General features: G+C 36.6%; 2 protein-coding genes across 6 annotated transcripts in view; one reads left to right on the top strand and one right to left on the bottom strand.

Annotated features, from left to right (window-relative positions):
• The window catches only part of GOPC (golgi associated PDZ and coiled-coil motif containing), a 39,737-nt gene that overhangs the window by 10,918 nt on the left and 7,542 nt on the right, over window positions 1-21,277 (top strand). For 2 of the 5 annotated variants that reach the window (XR_014491598.1, XR_014491599.1), the window contains exons 4-10: window positions 1,808-1,983; window positions 3,640-3,805; window positions 4,109-4,204; window positions 4,644-4,808; window positions 6,438-6,615; window positions 7,226-7,438; window positions 20,131-20,237. Coding sequence is in view for 2 of the 5 variants with exons in the window: in XM_083355540.1 (XP_083211666.1) it covers window positions 1,808-1,983; window positions 3,640-3,805; window positions 4,109-4,204; window positions 4,644-4,808; window positions 6,438-6,615; window positions 7,226-7,338 (894 nt within the window). In the remaining 3 variants the exon portion in view is untranslated. Of the gene's footprint in view, window positions 1-1,807; window positions 1,984-3,639; window positions 3,806-4,108; window positions 4,205-4,643; window positions 4,809-6,437; window positions 6,616-7,225; window positions 9,557-20,130; window positions 20,238-21,277 lie in introns of those variants that run through there. The other 3 variants (XR_014491597.1, XM_083355540.1, XM_083355541.1) reach the window with 3 other exon arrangements.
• The window catches only part of DCBLD1 (discoidin, CUB and LCCL domain containing 1), a 47,386-nt gene continuing 35,737 nt past the window's right edge, over window positions 9,629-21,277 (bottom strand). The window contains exons 15-17 of the mRNA XM_083355515.1: window positions 20,395-20,964; window positions 11,694-11,766; window positions 9,629-9,934 (exon numbers count right to left, since the gene is read on the bottom strand). Coding sequence (XP_083211641.1) covers window positions 20,465-20,964 — 500 coding nt within the window. The 3' untranslated portion in view covers window positions 9,629-9,934; window positions 11,694-11,766; window positions 20,395-20,464. The remainder of the gene's footprint in view (window positions 9,935-11,693; window positions 11,767-20,394; window positions 20,965-21,277) is intronic.

The following is a 21,277-nucleotide window of genomic DNA, read 5'->3' as shown; positions in this document are numbered from 1 at the left end:
ATATGTGTATGTGTGTGTGTGTGTGTGTGTGTGTGTGTACGTGTGTTACTGATTATCAGAATCTCCAAAGTAATGTAGTTCAGACATACTTGAATCTTCTAGATCTAGGAGGTATTTATATATACTTGCTTTTTGAGATTTTGGTCTTTGTTGTCTTTGTCTTTTCTTCTCTTTTTGGCAATTTCCACATCTGTTCTGATATCCAGTTTGCTATTGTTTTGTTTCTTGGTCTTTGGCAGTCTTATTTCATATTCATCTTTAACAGCTTCTTTAATTTTCTTCCATTGTTCCACTGGTTCCTTGTCAATGAAATTCAGGAATTCAAAATGATTCCTGATGAAAATGGTAATCATATTGTAGAAACTGGTTGGCTTTGTGTTTCGCTTTAACCTTACTTGGAAATTGCACATGATCTGCCTCTCCATGTTTTTACTATTATAACTGAGAACTTCCATCTCTTCGTTATTAGTCAGTTTGATTTTTATGTGCTCCATCTGGTGACATCTAGGTCTACAGATATCGGTTGTTTGAAGACTATGTTGTCAATGAAAAAATAATTGCGTTGGCAGAAACTGTTAAGTCATTATCATGCTTCATTTCTATTTCTTAGGCCACAGAATACAATTATGTTTTCTCCCTATTTCCAACTATGGTATCCCAGGCTCCATCATAGGTAACTTATCTTATGGCACGTTCTATCAATTTTAGATTGGACTTGTCTATAACATTCATTAATTTCTTGTTTTCCAATAGTGGCTGCATCAGTAACTTGGATAGTTGTCATATTAAAAGATTGTTTGTGAAATCTAATTGATATAATTTGATCATTGACAGCATTCTTACCTGAGTACTCTCTTTCCCATATCCATCTCGATTATCAAAGCGATGCTGTTGATTCTTTGTTTTTTATGGCCTTTGTTTTTCAAGATTTTTACCTCGTAAGTAAATTGTATGACCTTCTGACTGAAAGCATCTAATTCCAATCCATTTTAATTCACTGATAACCAAAGATGTCAATTGTGCTGTGCTTCCCCATGTTTATACTTCTTATGTCCCATCTTCCCTGTGTAATTTTGTCTTTGCGGCTTTAGATTTTCTTTTCCTGCATGGCAGCATCAGCAACTGGATGTCTGGTATCATCTAGTGCTATATTATCAGTCACTTTATATTGCCTACCATGTGGTTTTCTTGGTAAAATACAGGAGTTGTTACCATTGCTTTCTCCCATGCAGTGTAAAAATTACGTCTGTGCCATTGTCACTAATGTTATCACCAAACTCCAGCATCTTCTTGTATCTCTACTGCCCAATGTAGGCACTCCACTTCCTTTAGTTGGGCAGCTAGAATGACCTTCAGGCTTTAGGCATCTGTGCTGGGAACATACACTTTTGGTGTACACTGCTAATGACTTCACTCATCCCTCTCAGGAACAATTTAAGGGGCACATGTTTATAATTTATAGCTATTTATTTTTGTACAAAAAGCTTTTCAGATTTTCTGCCAAATTGCTTTCCGTTGTACAGAGAAATTGGCAGCTAGATTATTGAAGGTTTTGTGGAGGCTTGCATATTTTTGTTTTTAGACAAAGGACTATTTTACTTTGTGACTGGAGTGGTTTTTTTTTTCTTTCTTTCAGGAAAGAGCTTTAAAAGTCAAAAGTGTAGCATTCAGTTGTGCATAGTTTTGTGTGATAGGTAACTTTCTGTAAAAAACAAAATCCATTGATGTGTTAGTACTGTTCATATCTATAGAATGAGGCTCTTAAATTTGGGGTGAAAGCTATTAGGATCTTGTTTAATTTTTCCAGGAGAGAGAACTTGAAGCCAGCAAGAAGGAAAAAGTGAAAGAAGCTCAACTTGAAGCTGAAGTGAAATTACTCCGGAAGGAAAACGAGGCTCTTCGTCGACACATAGCTGTTCTTCAGGCTGAAGTATATGGAGCTAGACTCGCAGCTAAATATTTAGATAAAGAACTAGCTGGAAGGTACGTTTGACAACAACAAGAAAACTTACCAAGTAGTATTTATGAGAATGCATGAGGAATATGGAAGAATTTGCTATAAAAATTCCAGCTGTTATAATTAAGGGCTTATTTTAAAAGTATCTGTGGTGGGAGAGTATTAGGATCGTTCTTTGTAGTTATCTCTAAAAGAGGTGAGATGTGCACATACTATTTTAGCTGTGGAATAGTCTGATAGCCTTTTTCATTATTTCATTATTTTCAACCCAGCAAAATATTAGATGAGGAGGACAGGATCCTCTATCTAGCTAGTCAGCTGCCTTTTAGCACAAATACATCAAACAGAGGTCCAAAATTGATTGTGGGGGAGAAAATGGCAAAAGAAAGAACAAGTGGGGTGTCCCGGGGCTCTGTTCTGGGCCCAGTGCTCTTCAACATCATCAATGATTTGGACGAGGGGATAGATGGGGAACTCATCCGATTTGCAGACGACACCAAGCTGGCAGGGATAGCCAACACTCCAGAAGACAGGCTTAAGATACAGGAGGATCTGGACAGACGTGAACACTGGGCGCTGTCTAACAAAATGAAATTCAGTGGTGGAAAAAGTAAGGTTCTACATTTAGGCAAGAAAAACCAAATGCACAGGTACAGTATAGGTGGTACCTTGCTCAATAGTAGCAACTGTGAGAGAGATCTTGGAGTCCTAGTGGACAGTCACTTAGATATGAGCCAGCAATGTGCTGCAGCTACCAAAAAAGCCAACATAGTGTTAGGCTGCATTAACAGATGGATGGAATCAAGATCACATGAAGTATTAATGCCACTTTACAATGCCTTGGTAAGGCCACACTTGGAATACTGCATCCAGCTTTGGTCACCACAATGTGAAAAAGATGTCGAGACTCTAGAAAGAGTACAGAGAAGAGCAACAAAGATGATTGGGGGACTGGAGGCTAAAACATATAGGGAACGGTTGTTGGAATTGGGTATGTCTAGTTTAATGAAGAGAAGGATGAGGGGGGACATGATAGCAGTGTTCCAGTATCTCAGGGGCTGCCACAAAGAAGAGGGAGGCAAGCTATTCTCCAAAGCGCCCGAAGGCAGGACAAGAAGCAATGGATGGAAACTAATCAAGGAAAGAAGCAACCTAGAACTAAGGAGAAACTTCCTGACAGTTAGAACAATTAACCAGTGGAACAACCTGCCTCCAGAAGTGGTGAATGCTCCAACACTGGAAGTCTTTAAGAAGAGACTGGACAGCCATTTGTCTGAAATGGTACAGGATTTCCTGCCTGAGCAGGGGGTTGGACAAGATGACCTCCAAGGTCCCTTCCAACTTTATTATTATTATTATTATTAAGTATGAAAATGGGCTGAATCAGGCTGATATCTATGGAAGAAAACTTTCTTTTAAAAAAACACCCAGTGCTTCTCTTTGAGAGAAGCTGTTGGACAATTGCACAGAATATTGCCAACTCCTTTACTCTAAACTCTGCTCTCTCCTCCCTGCTGCTCATGTGATTCAAACCCAAAATATTGCTAATGCTTTCTCTGCTTTGCCTACCTTGTTTTGCAGTTGTAATTGTAGTTATATTAATTACAAGATAATGTTTGACTATGAGAATAAGAAAGTGTAAGATAGCTGAACGTGTATCACATTTTATTTTCATTATGTAGGGTTCAACAAATTCAGTTGTTAGGTAGAGATATGAAAGGACCTGCCCATGACAAACTTTGGAACCAGCTAGAAGCTGAAATCCATCTTCACCGGCACAAAACTGTAATCAGGGCATGCCGAGGTCGAAACGATCTAAAACGACCCATGCAAGTACCCCCAGGGCATGTAAGTTGATTTTAGTTTTGTTTACATATAGTTTTGCTTTTGATGATTCATGTTGAGTGTATCCGTATATTTGATGCAATACATTTGATAAAACGTAGGACAATTGCTATATATGAGAATCTTAAATAAGCATCTCACTTTCATATTCTTAAGAAGAAACTTAATTAGAGCACTACTTGCTAAATTCTTAAAAAAATATTGAGACCAGACTAAACAAAAAGATAATGAATTGTTATTTACTATTTTATAATTATCCCAAAAGCCTACATAAACTTTTTCATATTGTTTTAAATTCTACATTAGAATCCAGATTCCTTAAAGAAGAGTCAAGGTGTTGGTCCAATCAGAAAAGTTCTCTTGGTTAAAGAAGATCACGAAGGACTAGGCATTTCAATTACAGTAATATTTCAATTTTTTATTCTCAGAAATGATTTTTTTAAAAATTACTTTTCTATCCTTTTGCATGCCTCTCATGTTATACTAGCCTAATTTATTTATCTAATGTTCCATATTAATATTCTAATTAAAACCACAAGATTTGTAGTTCACTATAAAAATATAAAGCTTTCCAAATTGCCGTAGGCCAGGGGTAGGCAACCTTAGCTCTTTTATGTCTCGTGGGCTTCAACTCCCAGAATTCCTGAGCCAGCCATGAAGTCCACGAGTCATAAAAGAGCCAAGGTTGCCTACCCCTGCCGTTGAATACCCAGTAGCAATTACATTAGTGTCTTTTGCTGAATAGATAGTAATATAAGTTCTACACTTTTTTTGAAACTTAATGTAAAGAATTCTGATTTATATGAAGAAATTTTTGACTTATTAAATATTGGTGTGATAGGGAGGAAAGGAGCATGGTGTTCCCATTTTGGTCTCTGAAATTCATCCGGGTCAGCCTGCTGATCGGTGTGGAGGTCTGCATGTTGGAGATGCCATTCTGGCAGTTAATGGAGTTAATCTGAGAGATGCCAAACACAAAGAGGCTGTAACTATTCTTTCGCAACAGGTAATTTTGTATGTGTTAATGTTCATATACTATACATATCATATTTCCCTGTTCTTTTGGAATAAGTATACCAGAAGATTTATTTTCAGTTTCAGCATCTCAGCCATGCGTTACTATGTTTTCTAATTATGGGAAATGACAATTGTCTATTATTAAATACATCAGTGTAAGTAACTAGAATTTCCAAGAGCTCTGAGTTACCCTAAACCAGGATGTTGATGTATAGTTCTCCAACTGCAAAATTATGTTACAATAAAGATAGTACTGATCTAGGTGACATTTTTTTTAAAAAAAAATCTGGTCTATCTTGTAGAGCTGACATCAATCTTTCAAGTCTGAATGTGTTTCCTCCTCCTTCCCTTTATCTTCACATGAATTAAGGAGGGGCTTGATGGCAGTGTTTTTTCACGTTACTTTCTTGACCCAGACTCAGGCCCCTTTTATATTACTGTTGCCTTCCTCCTAGCCTTCAAGGACATTTTCTCTCCCTGCCACAGATGGAATTTACTTTATAGTTTATTTATCTGTTTCTGAAGGGATAAGTCAAGTAAACAGATTGAGGTTTGTATATTATTGTACTTGTTTTTCCATAAGTGAACAAATTATATTGAATAACTTAGTCTTGGTAGGGGGTGAGAGGAGCAGGTAAAAGAAAGGTCTTAAAACGTTGCCTCCTATTATGGAAATATGCTGCCATTGAAGACGTACCTTGCCCCTTCACTTCTGGCATTCAAGAAAATCTGAAAAACTTTCCAAACAAGCATTTGAGGATATGCTTTTTGGAGTTGTAGGATATAACTGACACAGTAAGATTTAACAGAGTCTTTTTTATATTGTTTATACAGTGCCCAGAAACCTGGGATTGGGCAGTCTAAAAATTAAATAAATAAATTTCATGCGTACTGCTCACATCCCCCAAAATAGTCCCATAGATCAGAAGTAAAGCTGAGCATTTCTGGCTTTTAATTCAGAATAACCAAAAAGGCTTCTTTTTAAAAATGTCTTATTCCATTGATGAGTCAGTCTGTCAGTGAATATTCTATATAGATAATTTATTTTAAGACTTCTCATCTTGCAACTTAATCTTTTTTACTCTTTTTTTTCTTTGCTATTATATCATATATCTTCTATGATTCTAAGCATCCATTGCTTGATGTTTAAATTAAGAGAGGAAAATCAGTGCAATGAGCAGAAAAGAGACAGATGAGATGCACATTTAATTCTACTATTTCTTTTTTTTTGCTTGTAGCTTGTAGCATCATAGTGGACACAGACATCTAAAATTCAGTTGTTTTTGTTCTTTTAGAGGATCATGTATAAATTGTTTTCATATACCGGTATTTATTAATTTTGTAGAGTTGGGATTAGGATTAGGGTTGGGGTAAGGGTTAGGGTTAGAGTTAGGTTTTTTAAAATAACATTCTTAATATTTAGCAAATAGCATTTTGTCTGGGTTCATGTATTTAAAAAACAATGAGTAATAATTAATTTCTACATTGTCATAATCAATGTTAGTTAATTGCTCAGAAGTCTTCTTACTAATATATCTTCAGTATGACATACTACATATAATGTTCCTTTCTCTCTAACTCGTTTTTCTAGCCAGATTATTTTTATTTTGTATTCTAGAGAGGAGAAATCGAATTTGAAGTTGTATACGTTGCTCCTGAAGTAGACTCAGATGATGAAAATGTAGAATACGAGGATGAGAGTGGACATCGCTATCGTCTGTATCTTGATGAATTGGAAGAAGGTAGCAATTGTGCTTCCGGTAGAAAAGATGGAAGTGGAGATAAACCATTACTAGGTAAAGTTTCTTAAAAGACAAACTATAGATAAAAGTCCACTAGATCAGAATTAAATTATTCTGGTTTTCATATATTTCTTTTGGTAAATGTTAATTAAAATAAACCCTGCATGTTACTAAATTTATTTGCCAATTACACTTAGGATTCTATGTCTTTAGAAAGGGTTTTGCAAACTCAATAACACAAGATTGATAAATAGCAGAAAGAAGAGTTTATCAGAATGGCAATAATCATTCTTGTTCTAGTTATTTTTTTTTCTATATAAAAAGCCCTTTTCCCAGAACTCTTAAAATTATATATTCTTAATGCAGTAGTGAAACAAGCTTTCTTTCTTTCGTTTTTTTGAGGGGAAAAAAGGTGGTCTTTTTAAATTATAAATATTAAAATTTATAGTACACTGCAATTTCTCTTGGATGCTGTAACATCAACAATGCCCTTGTATGTCCTCCATAGAATCTCACATTTAAAGTATGTGTTTATCTCTTTCTTTTTCTCTTGGGATTTCTGCTATCTTAATTTGGTGCCTGGACCAAATTATTGGCAACATTGATCATTGTCAAAAAAAAGTTGCTCCTTTCATTCTACAGTGTGTTATTTTTTTTCTTACAGTATTTGATAAGAAAGCAAGTATTGATGGCCATGAAAATGGAGACCTGGGGAATACAATTGAAACTGAAGAGACTGTATCTAAACTAGCCCAGTCTTCTGAGAGCTTAGCCTAACCCCCCCTGAATGGGACTAGTCTCTCCTTTAAGATGGGTTTCATGGGCTGTTCTATATGATAAATGCCACAGAAAGTTACAATGAAGGACTGTTCATAAGGTAAAGAGACACTGTGTTACCATTGTCTGTAAAACAAATCTGTTCTGATTGATTACCTCAGGGCTTCGTTATGAACAAGTCTAAATGTGCAAAATGTTTCACTTTTCTAAAAAGTTGCCTATGAACTATAGCACCAAAGTATTACTTTCTCCCCCAAGACTTCTTCTGAGGTCATTTTGGTTTGTACCTATGAATGCAAGTATAGAGAGATGCAGAGGAGCTTTAATGCTTGATTCTTCTCACATATACCAAAAACAAATAAAATGGTATCCATTTGCTAATAAAATAGGCTTCAGCTAACAAGTAAGAATGGTTAATGGTTTTAAAATACACCTTGCAGGAAGGTGAGAAGAAACCCCCCCCCAAAACATAATATTTATAATATTCAAAATAAAAATATATTTTGCTTTAAAATGCACACATAAGATTTTGAGTAACGATTAAGTATTTATTTGGAAGCAATCTTACTTAGCTCTGAATTTGTAGTTTTCTTCTTTCAGATATTCTTGCCTGTCAATGCTGGATTTAAATATATTCCTAAAGCATCAAGCAGAATATTATGGTAACTTAAAGAAAAACACAAAATATGAAATGAACTAACTTTACTTAAGTCTACTCATAAAATTGTACAAGTGTCCATTTTCTCCGAGCTGAGTAAACTTGGATTCATATAGTGGTTCACCCTATTGCTCTATAATTTTATAATCACTGCACATGTCAAGTAGGAACTAGCTTGTCTGAAGGAATTCAGTGTTCCATAGATTAGTAATTCTAGTATATTTCTAAAGTTGTAAAGTATAGCTCACTTAAATTAGCTCTGGGCCGTTCCAAGGGCCCTCTTTCACCTTTACCCTGATCATATTGTAGATAACTACAAACTGATCATTCAGTTTCTATTCACAATCTATCTGATTGTATTCTTAGTGATAATTGGGGAGGGGTGATTTTTATAATGGCACGAGGAAAGGCTATTTAAATTTGCTACTAAAATTCTCTGCAAAAGCAGTAGGTTCACATGAGGTAATTTATTGGGCACATAGTAAGCAGCATTGCCTCATTGTAAGTTATCAGTTCATGGCTAGTCATCAATTTTTGTGGGATAATTGGTCATGTAATCATTGCCCAAGTCATCTCCAAAATAAATTTTTGGTAAGCACCGATCATACCTGACTTTCTACAGGCAAGACTATAGCAGCAGTCTTGTCAGAAGCTAACTTGTCAGGTCCATTCCGTGAGTAGAGCTATTGTAGGTGAAGTTCTCTACTTATGATGATGATGATGATAGGGGTTTAATAATTACTACTCAGATTGCTAATCAGTAGTCACAATGCCATCAGTGAGTCATGTCATGTTACGTGAAGACGTTGGCACAAGCCATCTCTGAAAAGGGATAGTCAAGCATATTCTGTATCTTGTAAGGTTCATACAGGACTGGCAGAAAAATGATTAAAGCCCTGATACTTCACAGAACTATATTTTTGGTATAATTTTTTAAAAAGCTCAAATGTTCCAAAACCTGAAAGCTCAAGGCACTTTTAGAATATGTTGATATTAATGGGGCTGTCTTGGCTAAATTCTTGTACTGCTGTGTATGTGTGTGTGTGTGTGTTTGTTTAGGTACATGTGTGTATACATACCTACACACCCACATACCCACATATAAATGTATGCATATATGATTTATTAGACTGCACACTCTGTATGCAAATGGTTAAAAACCATGTAGCTTTTTTAAATTATAGGATAAAGCATGAAATGCCTGCTTTCCATTCACTTTCCTACAGGCAATTGAAATGTAATATTTAAAAATGTATTTTGAGAGTGGAAATAATGTAACATGAAACTTTGTGGTTTTTTTTCTATTGACTGTACATAAATGGAGACAGTATAAAAAGGCCTTTAATGTAATGTCAGTTAACCTTATGTTCAATGTTTAAAATGTTGTGTTATAGAACACGTTTAAATATATCTCTTCTAGGTGCACTACATACATGTTTATAGAGAACTTTAAAATGTAAATACTGTATGCAAATATTTTGCCATTTATAATGTTGCTCATAAAATAACTTTCGTTCATTTCACTTACTTGCTTATGAAATTGTATTTAATTTGCAGTAAATTTTAATTGCTGCCCTGATGAATGTCTCATTGTTAAAATTATCTTAACCAGAACATTTATTTTCAAGGCAAGCCAGGATTTTCAGTTAGGCAATGAGACTGAAAAGAATATATAAAGTTGCTATCTTGTCTATTAGGTACTTTATATGTGATATTTGGGGATTTAATTTTTATCTAAATGGTCTTTTGTTTTGCAACAGGAAACACAAGTAATCTATAAATTGGATGTGGCATTTGAAAAGATGCATTTATTTTCTACATTCATGCAAAGAAGTTGAGGCAGGACTTTAAAGTGCAAGTTTCAGATTGAAACACTAATATATTTACAAACTTCTGAAAAGGCTGATAGAATACTTACAGAATAACTTCTAGTGGGACCTGAAAAGGAATATAGATAATGTATAGACAGATGTAACTTCAAAATTTTGTGACTGACAAAGGGTTAAAGGGAGACTAGTATTGCTATTTCAAGCTTTTTAGGGCAGCTTGCATGTTAGGCAGCTGTATTAACCTTTAGGCCACAGGCTCCCCCTCACTCCTGTCAGTAGAGGCCAGGGAGGATATATATCTATGTGTTGGGTGGAGCACCTGGTCTACCAAAAATAAAGCAGTCTGTTCTGCATTTCGCTCCAGTCTAGGAGCATCTTTTGTAGGCAGAGGTCACTACTGTGAACAATGTAAACTCAAAATTTTGTGACTGACAAAGAGAAGATACTCCTAGACTGGAGCGAAACGCAGAACAGACTGCTTTATATTTGGTAGACCGGTTGCTTCACCCAACCCATAGAGAGATGTAACTGTAATGCTGCAGCTCATTTTTGGGTACAGAACACATGAGAAAAAAATTGCATCCCCTCTCTTGAATTTAAAAATGTTTTTTTTTTCTATTTGGTGTCACTTCTTATACTCAAAGTAGAGCCTTATGTCTGTTTTCCCCTCTGATAATCAATATTTCAGTAGTCCATTTCTGTTTTATTTTCATTGCACATTGCCATTTATTAAAAACAAACCACTGAACTGTATGACAGATAACAAACAGCAGGGAAAGAGGTTTCTGGCCATACTTAGATAATTTTTTGAAATATTGCCCTGATGCTATAAGTCAGGGGTGTCAAACTCAATTTCATTGAGGGCCGCATCAGCATTGCAGTTGCCCTCAAGGGGCCGGGTGGGTGTGGCCTGGGTGGGTGTGGCCTACTGGGTGGGCATGGTTAGAATGCGTATGGCCTACTGGGTGGGCGTGGCCAGCTCTACATCGTTCGCATCAAGGGTGCCTATGGGGGCCTGGGCAGGAGTGGGACAGATCTGAGGGTCTGTGGCAGAAGGAGGGTCTCTGGGCCAGGGCCAAGGCAGTGGGGGCCGTTCCCTCACTGTTTCCAGGATGGCTTCGTGGGCCGCATGAAACCACTTCGCAGGCCGCATCCGGCCCCCGGGCCTTGTGTTTGACATGTCTGCTATAAGTGGATAAATTCCTCTGCTATTTAATAATCCCTAGGGGCTTGCTAGACTGGCAGGGTAACGGATTTACCAGAAGTGACTTCTCATTATTTTCCCCTTCTCTGGCAATAAAGGAAATATTCATCTTGTACTTTCTAGGGATATTACAAATTAGAGTTCCAGGAAAAGTCAACCTGAATAGTTTTATGTTTTTCTGATAAAGTGTTAATTCAAAGATTATAAAGGAAAGAGAAGATTAGTATTTCATTTTTGGACATCCAGTTTTTCCTTGCTCTTGTAAATTGAATTAGTCTAAGTTAATAAAAATGTTTTGAAGGAATTGATTGCTTTTGATAGAACCTGCAAACTTTCTTTCACAAAATGAAAAATAAAAGTACTTAAGTACTTGTGAAGTGGTGTAACCATATTTACTGCTGATAATTGTTAACTAAATGGCTGAAGTTATATTAAACTAGTAGCTTAGTCTAAGGCTTAATATATTTTTTCCATTCATTTCATTAACATCCCTTCAGTTAGGTAATAGCAAATTTGAATTAATGAGAAAAAGATGAAATGTTGGAGGATAGCTGTTCCTGTAATGATTTAGGAGTAGACAGAGTATTATGAGGTTCAGATTTAATTAAAATATTTTATTAATATTTCAAGAAGCTGCTCATACGTTTTGAAACAACATAAATACCTATGCTGGGGGAAAAGAAACTGGAGAGTGTCATTTTTCATGATCCAATTTTCCAATTCCAATCAATGTAGACCTAAGTAGAGAAGACTTTTGTCAGAAAAGGGTAGCAAATGGGGCAGATTTCCTCACTGAACATATTCATTCTTTGTGAATATCTGCAAAGCTTGAACAGGATTTCAAATAACCCCTATATTCCCCTCCAAGAATAGCATCTCACATGCTTGCAAAGCTGCTCCCAGGAGCCAGAAAATTTCTGGTGTGGCATATAATATGATATACAATCCCCATCCAAAGTGAAAATTACTATTTTCCTATTTACATATGGAAATACTTTTGGTGAAAACACACATATAAAATTAGATGCATCTTGGCTGATTTTAATGATGGGTTTTTTATATAGGTGCTGGAAGACTGTTTATTTTAGGCTTAATTCTTAGATGATTAGACATGTTTTTTTGTATGGAAGAGGCATAATATTTATTTGATTTGCATTCTGCTTTTCTGCCAATAGGGTACTTACAATAGCTGATGGTAAAAGTAGTACTGTACATGATCCATTATTTCTATTGTTTAAAGTATACAGTAAAAATATATTCATTTTTTATTCCACAATTGTTTAATTGTTGAAGTAATGACTGATGTCTGTATGGTCTGTTATCAATATTCATCTCTAACAGATGTGACATACTTTGTAATTCAAAAGGATGTTTAAATTTACAAGAGGCTGGATGTTAACAGTGTATTAATTGTAGTGAAAGTTGCTTAGTCATTAGTAGCTTAAATAGAAGCCATCATTATAATGCAGCTTTTAATTTTTTATGTATTTTATTGCTGTGATTTCTGTGTCATTCTATTTCTGAAGACTTGCAGTGACCACCTGCATTATAATCAAATTAAAAACAAAAAATCAATGCAATTATAACCAATCGCTTCAAAGCCTTACCATTTTGTGTAGCATAACTATTCATCCCTAGAAGTCATTCTAAAGAGGTACTTTTTTGGATCTCCAAAAATGTAGCAAATAAGGATAAGTTCAGTTATTTGGGGTAAATTATTACAAGGGAGAAGAGAGATTGAATTTTATAAATAACAGTGACTCCTTTTTCCTTTTGGCTAGAGATTGCTTTGGATATGCAACTACCTAACTGATTTGGGTGTGAATCATTAACAAAAATATGATACAATCCTCCTTTTCTTTGATTTCATTTGCCTTTTGAAATGCTTTCTGCAGGAAATCAGTGATTTAGTACATAGATGTAACATTGATTTGAAAGTAGATTTTTTATTGTTTGGTGTCATAGCTAGGGGAAGAAAAATAAAATGTTTGACTAATACTAATACTGCAGTTTCAGAACTGATGTTGGTTCCATTGAGCTTTTAGTGGGCATAAGTAAATGTTCTTAAGCTTACTTTAGTTTGTCTCATTCAACTGAAATATTTATTAAATATGGCATGTAATTTCAAATGCAGAGCAACTTTCTTTTACCCAGGATTGAATATAGTAAAATACTCCTGAGTTAGTAGAATACGATATCAGATTTTAAAACCTATCATATAAATATTCTTTGAAATTGAAGATAAAAACTTTACATTATTGCACATATGTTTCAGCATCTTTGCCAGTGGCTAGGTGGCAAAGAATAAAAATATGCTACCAAATTAATTTGTATATTTTATGTAGTTTTCAATTCTATGATTTATGTCTACAATAAGACTTAGTTGCACTCTTTGTTTATGTTGTTGGGCATAACATAATGTATATTTACCAAACTGTCGGTAAACAGATGATATGCTTGAAAGAAAAACAACTTTGCTTGTTTCATAAATCAGGAAAGCTGTCTTCAATAAGATCTGCTTGTTAGATTTGTATGCATCCTTTCCTAGATTATTGCTTTCAACAGAAGTCAAAGTGCATGTGATTTTGCTTTCTTAAAATTCATATTTCTAGAAAGATGGTGTGGGTATAGGTGTCTTATAATCAGTTTACTGATTCTGTAGTAGTATTTTTAATCACTAATTTGAATATGATATTTAGAAGATTGGTCTCAACTTTAAAATGATTTGAGGAATAAAATAGCATACCTAACATTTCACTTTTTGTAGTAGGGACGCTCTCATTGTTACTTTATTATTCAAAAGCGCTCTTTTGTATCAGTAGTCATCTGCTGTGATAGTATTGGCTACGTTTATTTTTGTGAAACTTTAAAAAATAGTATGATAAATTGTCTAAATTTGTTCTGATGTTGTTTAGTTGATAAGTTGTTAAGCAAAACCACTGACTACCTAGGGGACATTGACTCCCCACAACCCCAAAATATTTTGAATCTATTTTGTGGAGAAGTCTGTGTTCTATGTGTGTTTCACTTTGTAGTTAAGAACCTTTATTTAATTTCTGCAAATCTAATAGGCATAATAATTTGGATTTTATTCAGTTATATTTTACTGTCTTCAGATACAGACAGAAAACGTTTATCATACTGATACTTGTGCAAACACATTTGATGAATTATCACAGAAAATGTTCATCAATCAGAATAGAGCTGAAAGGGACCTTGGAGATCTTCTAGTCCAGCCCCTTGCTCAAGCAGGAGCCCTATATCATTTCAGACAAGTGGCTATCCAGTTGTTTCTTAAAAACTTCCAGTGATGGAGCATTCACAACTTCTGGAGACAAGCTGTTCCTCTGGTTGATTGTCCTCATTGTTAGGAAGTTTCTCCTTAATTCCAGGTTGCATCTCTTCTTGATTAGTTTCCATCCGTTCTTTCTTGTCTTGCCTTCTGGTGCTTTGGAAAATAAATTGACCCCCTCTTCTTTGTGGCAGCCCCTCAAATACTGGAACACTGCTATCATGTCCCCCCTCGTCCTCTTTTCTCTAGACTGGCCATTCCAAAATCCTGCAACTATTCTTATATGTTTTGGTCTTGAGGCCTTTAATCATCTTAGTTGCTCTTCCTTGCTTTTATATAACATTTATAAACATATTTGATAGGTTCAGCTGTGATCTAGAATTTTCCGGTCCCAGAAAATAATGTTATTTTTCAGTTTAATGCAGAGTGGTGGCTTTCTTTTTTTCTTACTATCTGGCCTGCTTTTGTTTGTTCACTAGGCTTTTACCCCCCTTTTATTATTTTATAAATTACTCAAGGCAGCAAAACATACATATTTATTCCTTTGCCTGTTTCCCCCCAAACACAGGTTAATTATCGTCACTATTAGGAAGTTTCTCCTTAATTCCAGGTTGCTTCTCTCCTTAATTAGTTTCCATCCATTGTTTCTTGACCTGCCTTCTGGTGCTGTGGAAAATAAATTGACCCCCTCTTCTTTGTGGCAGCCTCTCAAATACTGGAATACTGGTATTGTATCCCCCCTAGGCCTTCTTTTCTCTAGACTAGCCAAACCAAAATCCTGCAATCATTCTTCATATGTTTTAGTCTCCAGGCCTTTAATCATCTTAGTTGCTTTTCTTTGCACTTTTTCCAAAATCTCAACATCTTTTTTGTAATGTGGCCAAAACTGGATGCATCATTCCAGGTGTGGTCTTACTAAGGCTTTATAAAGCGATACTAATTTTTTCACGTGATTTTGATTCTGTGCCTCTGTTTATACAACCAAGGATTGTATTAGCTTTTTTGGCGGCTGCTGCACACTGCTGACTCATTTTTAAGTGATTGTCCACTAGGACTCCAAGGTCCCTCTCACAGTTAATGTTTTTGAGCCAGGTCTCGCCTAATCTTGGTGGAGCAGTGGGCTAATGCCTCCTTAAGTAACACCAGCTGCCTGCAATTAGTGCAGGTTCGCGTCCCACCAGGCTCAAGGTTGACTCAGCCTTCCATCCTTCCGAGGTAGGTAAAATGAGGACCCAGATTGTTGGGGGCAATTAAGCTGACTTTGTAATAATGCCGCTTGGGGGGGGAAGCCCTAATAAGCAGGCATATACATAGAATGAAGGCTATTGCTAAGCACATTGATTTGTGCTTAGATTGTAAGCCGCCCTGAGTCTTCGGAGAAGGGCAGGATATAAATGGGATTAAATAAATAAATCTGTACTTGTACCTTTGCCCAGATGTAAAACTTGGCTTTTCTCCACATTAAATGTCATTTTGTTGGATAAGGCCCATTGTTCAAGTCTGTCAAGATCTTTATGGATCCTGAGCTTGTCTTTTGGGGTATTGGCTATTCCTCCCAGCTTAGTGTCATCCTCAAATTACATGAATTCCCTTTCTATTCCCTCATCTAAGTAATTTATGAAGATATTGAAGAGTACTGGGCCTAAAACGGAACCTTGTGGTACCCTCTGCTTACTTCCGTCCATGTAGATGTAGTACCATTAAGGACTACTTGTTGAGTATGGTTTCTCAGGCAGTTACAAATCCATCTCCAGGTTTCTAGGCCAGCACCTTAACCACTACATGAAGTGAATTACAAAAAAAACAAAAAAACAAAAACTGTCCATATATTACAGTGAAGTGATTGTTTCTTAGATAAAAAGCATGGGCAGGACTCACTGCATTATCTGTTTTGACCGTATTGTTATCTCTGGGCAATAAGTAGTTCTGAGATTTGCTTTGAGCAACATTTTCTTCAGAGTTCAAAACAAGTATAGCTGAAAACACTTGAATTTCTAATTAAACAATTTTTTAAAAAAAACAACAACCCTAGTGCAGTAAACATTGGATTTCAGGTTTGCTCCATTTCCAATTAAGAGAAAGTTAAAACCTATAAGGTTACATACAGATCTGAGAGGGAATAAGTTACTGAAGGCTGGGTGTAGCATATGTAAAGATTGTATTAAAAAGCATGTTTATATATACTTTAACAATATAGTAGAAATTAATTCAGACATTATTTCCCCTTAAAGTATCTTGAACTGTAGAAGTGAGAGCATCTTCCTTGTGAGTTTATGTTAAACTTTACCTCAGTCTTCAAGTATAGTTATTTAGTGTAGTTGCTCAGGGTCAACAGATTCCCTGCTGTAGCAGTGATCTTTTTCCTAATTGGGGTGGCAGGAAAGAGAGGGAAAGGTTTTGTACACATCATGGTGCAAGTGGAACATTTATTTTCCAGTACACTTTGACTCATTAAAAAAAAACCAGAGCAAAGCCCTGAGTTAAACATGTACCTAAAAACAAAAGACTCTGAAGCATAGGATTTAATCTCAAGAAATAAATCTTTAATCAAATTATCTAACTACTTATTTGTAACCTGTCAGAACTAGTTAGCTGCCCTATCACAACATGACACTTGCCATGTTTTGTTTTTTGATTTTGCCAAAACTACTCTTGCTGTTCTTGTCTAACTGCCAAAAAGGAGGTATATTTCTGTATTCTTTGCTATTAATCAGCAATTTTGGGGCTCTTATCACTATGTCTCTCAGAGAAGTACTTCAGCAGACAACCACTAACTTTTTAAAAAATGGGAACTGGAATAAGCAGCATTTAACATTATCTAGTCCACAGTCATTCTGTTGTAGGTCACTGAATATTTTATGATTGCACTAAAAGGAAGAAATAAAAGATCATCTTTCAGCATATGGAAACTACTGAGGCACTTACATATTGTCCAGCCTCACAGGAATACTTTTTCCACCATGGTCTTAGTTATTGAATTTTCTACCCCTCCCCACATTGTGTTAGCTGAATATAGTTTAGTGTAGCTGTGACAAACAATGAAGAAATCTGTAAAATAAATTAGCAGTGTAGTTTCATTGAGCTAATAATACTATTTCAAAGGACAGTTCCAAAGATTGTAGAGTGCCGCATAAACAATGGGCCAAAAATAAAATACCTCTATAGATAAATTGCCATGAGAATGCTCCCTACATCAGATTTTAAAGCAATTTAGCTGAACAAAAATGTCTTATAGCAGACCAAATGTTATTTACATCTGCTCTGAATAATCCTTTATTAGAAAAGTTCTGTGCTCTGAATTAATAGAGATGGGCCATGGTTTAGCTTTGTCTGGAAATTTTCTCATTACATTGTATTTACCTGTGTTTCCCCCAGAATAAGACCCGGTGTTATTTTTTTTTTTGCCTCCAAAAGAGACACCAGGTCTTATTTTCGGAGGGTGCCAGACCTCCCACATCGACACCTGTTGTGCTGCTGCTTGACTGCTGCGGCTGCTTGCTGCCACTTGCAGCCAGATGCCATTGCGCCATTGCCACTCCTTGCGGCAAGACGCTGCATGGTGCTTCGGGACGCTTCTGCTCATGCAGCACTTTCAGCTGCTTCTGCCATGTGGCTCTTTGGGCCATTTCTGCTACTCGTGGCAGAAGCCGCAGAAACGGCCCAAAGTGCCACGTGGCCTCTTGCCACGAGTAGCAGAAGCGGCCTGAAGCACTGCATGAGCAGCAGAAGCAGCCCGAAGCATGCGAGTAGAAGCAGCCCAAAGCGTGTGAGCAGCAGAAACGGCCTGAAGTGCTGTGTGGCTTGCTGCTAGCAGCAGAAGCAGCCCCAAGCACCATCTGGCGTCCTGCTGTGATCAGTAGCAACGGTGCAATGCGCCACATGGCATCCAGCCGCAAGTGGCGGCAAGCAGCCGCGTGACAGGTGTCGGGGTGTGGGAGGCCTGGCTGTGGTGGTCCTACCAGTAAGTGGATGCGGGGCTCATGGGGTAGCTTCACCCCCCTAGCCCCACCCTAGCTTGATTTTTAGGGGTGCGCCTGGCCCCAAACTAGGGCTTATATTAGGCCCACCTCAAAAATTGAAACTAGGGCTTACTATCGGTCTTACTTTCAGGGAAACATAGTAGTTGTTTTATGGAAAGATTTCTTGACTGGATTATACTGTTCAATTCAGTAGCACATCCTCCAACCCACTATCCTAGTTGACAATTATGGAAATTATATTTCCCAAAGGTTTGGAGGAGAAACCAAATTTATATCATGTTTTCAAACAACATTCATGATCTATTCAATTTACAATGTTCACACAACAGAGGCATTAGCTAATTTCCATGGGCTGGATTCTCCTCAGTTAAATTATCATCTGTCCTAGTCATAGTTGTAATCAGTGATGGGATTCAGCCAGTTTGCACCACTTCGGCAGAACCGGTAGCTAACTTTTTGTTGCCCAGGCCCAGAATGGACTTCCGGAAGTGGCATCCACATAGAGAACCGGTTCACATATTTGAATCCCACCACTGGTTGGTAATCTATAGAGCTGGCCAGAGATCTGGATCTGAAGAGCAAAATATGATTGGAGCTCGGAGCTTCTAGAGAATCTGTAGAATACCCCAAAGCAGGTTACTGTACTCCACAGCTGTAATTCTTCTTGACAAAAATTGCATGAGGTTTAAGATGTTCTAAACAGCTGTTTAATGTATGCATCTTGAATTGCATTTTGCCATTCAAATCTGGAGATTAATCTTTTTTTTAGCTTCAGCTGCTAAGAAATTGAATCTTAACATTTTGCACACCTAATACAGGTTTTATCTCCTGAAAGTAATGTATAGCACACATTTTTGTATATTTATTTAGAAATAGGTCTGGGATTTATAAATATGTCTTTGTATATTCTCCGAATTGCAGCTTTTGTGTATAAGCTAATCTGCAAAAGTAGATTTGAAAATACTACTTTCTGTTCATTCTGTCATAGTGTCTGCAAACACTGACATATAGATTAGATATATAAAAATACTCATATTAAAAAGAATAAAAAATATTAAAACCAACCTAAAAGAATAAAGGTGAGAGAGCCAGTTTTGTGTCATGGTTAAGACATCAGACTGAAAACCAAGAGACCATGAGTTCTAATCCTGCCTTAAACACAAGGCCAGCTGAGTGACCTTAGGCAATGACTCTCAGACCCAAGAAGCAGACAAGGCCAAACCACGCAAAGAAAACGACACAGACAAGTCGAGGCAGTTGCCACTAGTAAAAAACTGACTTGAAGGCCCCTCTCTCTGCCCCAAAAAGAACAAAGGTAGCAGTTTGCATAACTTTGGTAGGAGGTTTATTTTCTTCCCATTATTTCCTAAAGAAGAAATAAACACAACTTGCTTAGAATAGAACGGAAAAGAAACCAGATTCGGTCCAAATATATATGCCACTCATCTTGAGATGCTAACAGCACTATATGACCTGAGAGATTTTGAAGGAGTACAGGAATGTAGTATGTCACTGAAGTTGTGACTAATTCTATTCCCTGAGAATCTAAACTTTCATCATTTAAAAACAAACTTTCTAATTCTTACCACTTGTGAATGAATATACACTTGATAATAATATAGGCAGCACCAATGCAAAACTTAAGAGGAGCAAAAGAATATTCTTACTTATGAAAATTCTGCACCTTACCTTCCATGTGACTTATCAAGAATAAATTAAAAAGGACTACTATCACGCAACATACATAAAATTGCAAAACACTTTCTTATGGCAAAATCTGTGTTGTATGGGAAGTGCAAAATTTTTAAACGTGTCTTTTTTTTATTTAGCCGTCCATTCTAAATATGAACTTCCAAGAATGAGCATTATCTGAATTTAGAATGCTGCCTCACCTAGAAATCAGTGCATTCATTAACAGAGAGACAACAAATTAAAGGTAGTTTTAAGTTATTTTCTAAATTAAAACTGTATGTACACATTGCACAATATTAAGATGGAGCACCAACAACCCAGCTGTAGAGAATCCACTGCTTGCAGACTTCATTCTGAAGGCTTCTCATGGTGGAAGGAAGGAAAATTGGCTCATTACTCACTTTAATTCTGCAGGAATGTCAGTATTCAGTTTTTCTTTCCCTGGATCAATAGCTTTTCATGAGTTCTGGATTATAAGAGTGCTGTCACTGCAGTCTGATTTATTGGTTTGAGGTTGTATCTAGGTGTTGAATAACCCTCATTTGTGAGGGATTCGGCCTGGTGTTTTTGATAGCATGTATTATAGTCCACCACGGGCAAGATACTACTTTTAGGTTTATCATATTCTTTAATGTTTTGTGGTATTTTATAATCTCCACTGTTCCCATCTGCCTTGCAAAAGGCAAGAAAAGTACCAGAAGGAAAAGAGGAAACGGTAGGAATGTTGTAGCAATTATCTGAAGAAAAAACATTTTCAGTTTCCATGCATCGCTCTACAATAGGTGTGGCATATTCCGGTTCCTGATTAGTCAAAGGTAGTGCATAATCATGGTGATTTCTTTTTTGTGGGCAGTTGTAATGATTTCTGTTTTCTGAGAGACATTTTTTCTCATCCTCTGTATCCATTGGTTTAAAAGTAGATCCTTGCCGGGTAACTGTTCCAGTTCCTATCATGATGGGCTGTTGATAATCTAGACAGGAGACAGAAACATCATCTTTAAAATTCCAGTTCAGATTGAATATTATTCAACCACATTATTTCATGCTAATTTCTGAATAGTTTGCTGTACATTAGTGAATTCGTTATGGCACTGAATGAATGGTACTTGTGATTCAGCGTCAGCCTGTGATACCTGCAGCTGAGTCTGATGATTCTGAAGAGGAGGAGGAGGAGGGGTTTGGAGAGCCTTTGGTGTCAGAGGGAGGCTCTGATGCACTGCAGGACTCTCAGCCTGGCCCTTCCCATCATGTTCCTCATCAGACTCAGACGTGTGAGCACGAGGT

The sequence above is a fragment of the Vipera ursinii genome, assembly GCF_947247035.1.
Source record: "Vipera ursinii genome assembly, chromosome: 1".
Lineage (NCBI taxonomy): Eukaryota > Metazoa > Chordata > Lepidosauria > Squamata > Viperidae > Vipera > Vipera ursinii.
This window is presented reverse-complemented; position numbering and strand designations above follow the sequence as displayed.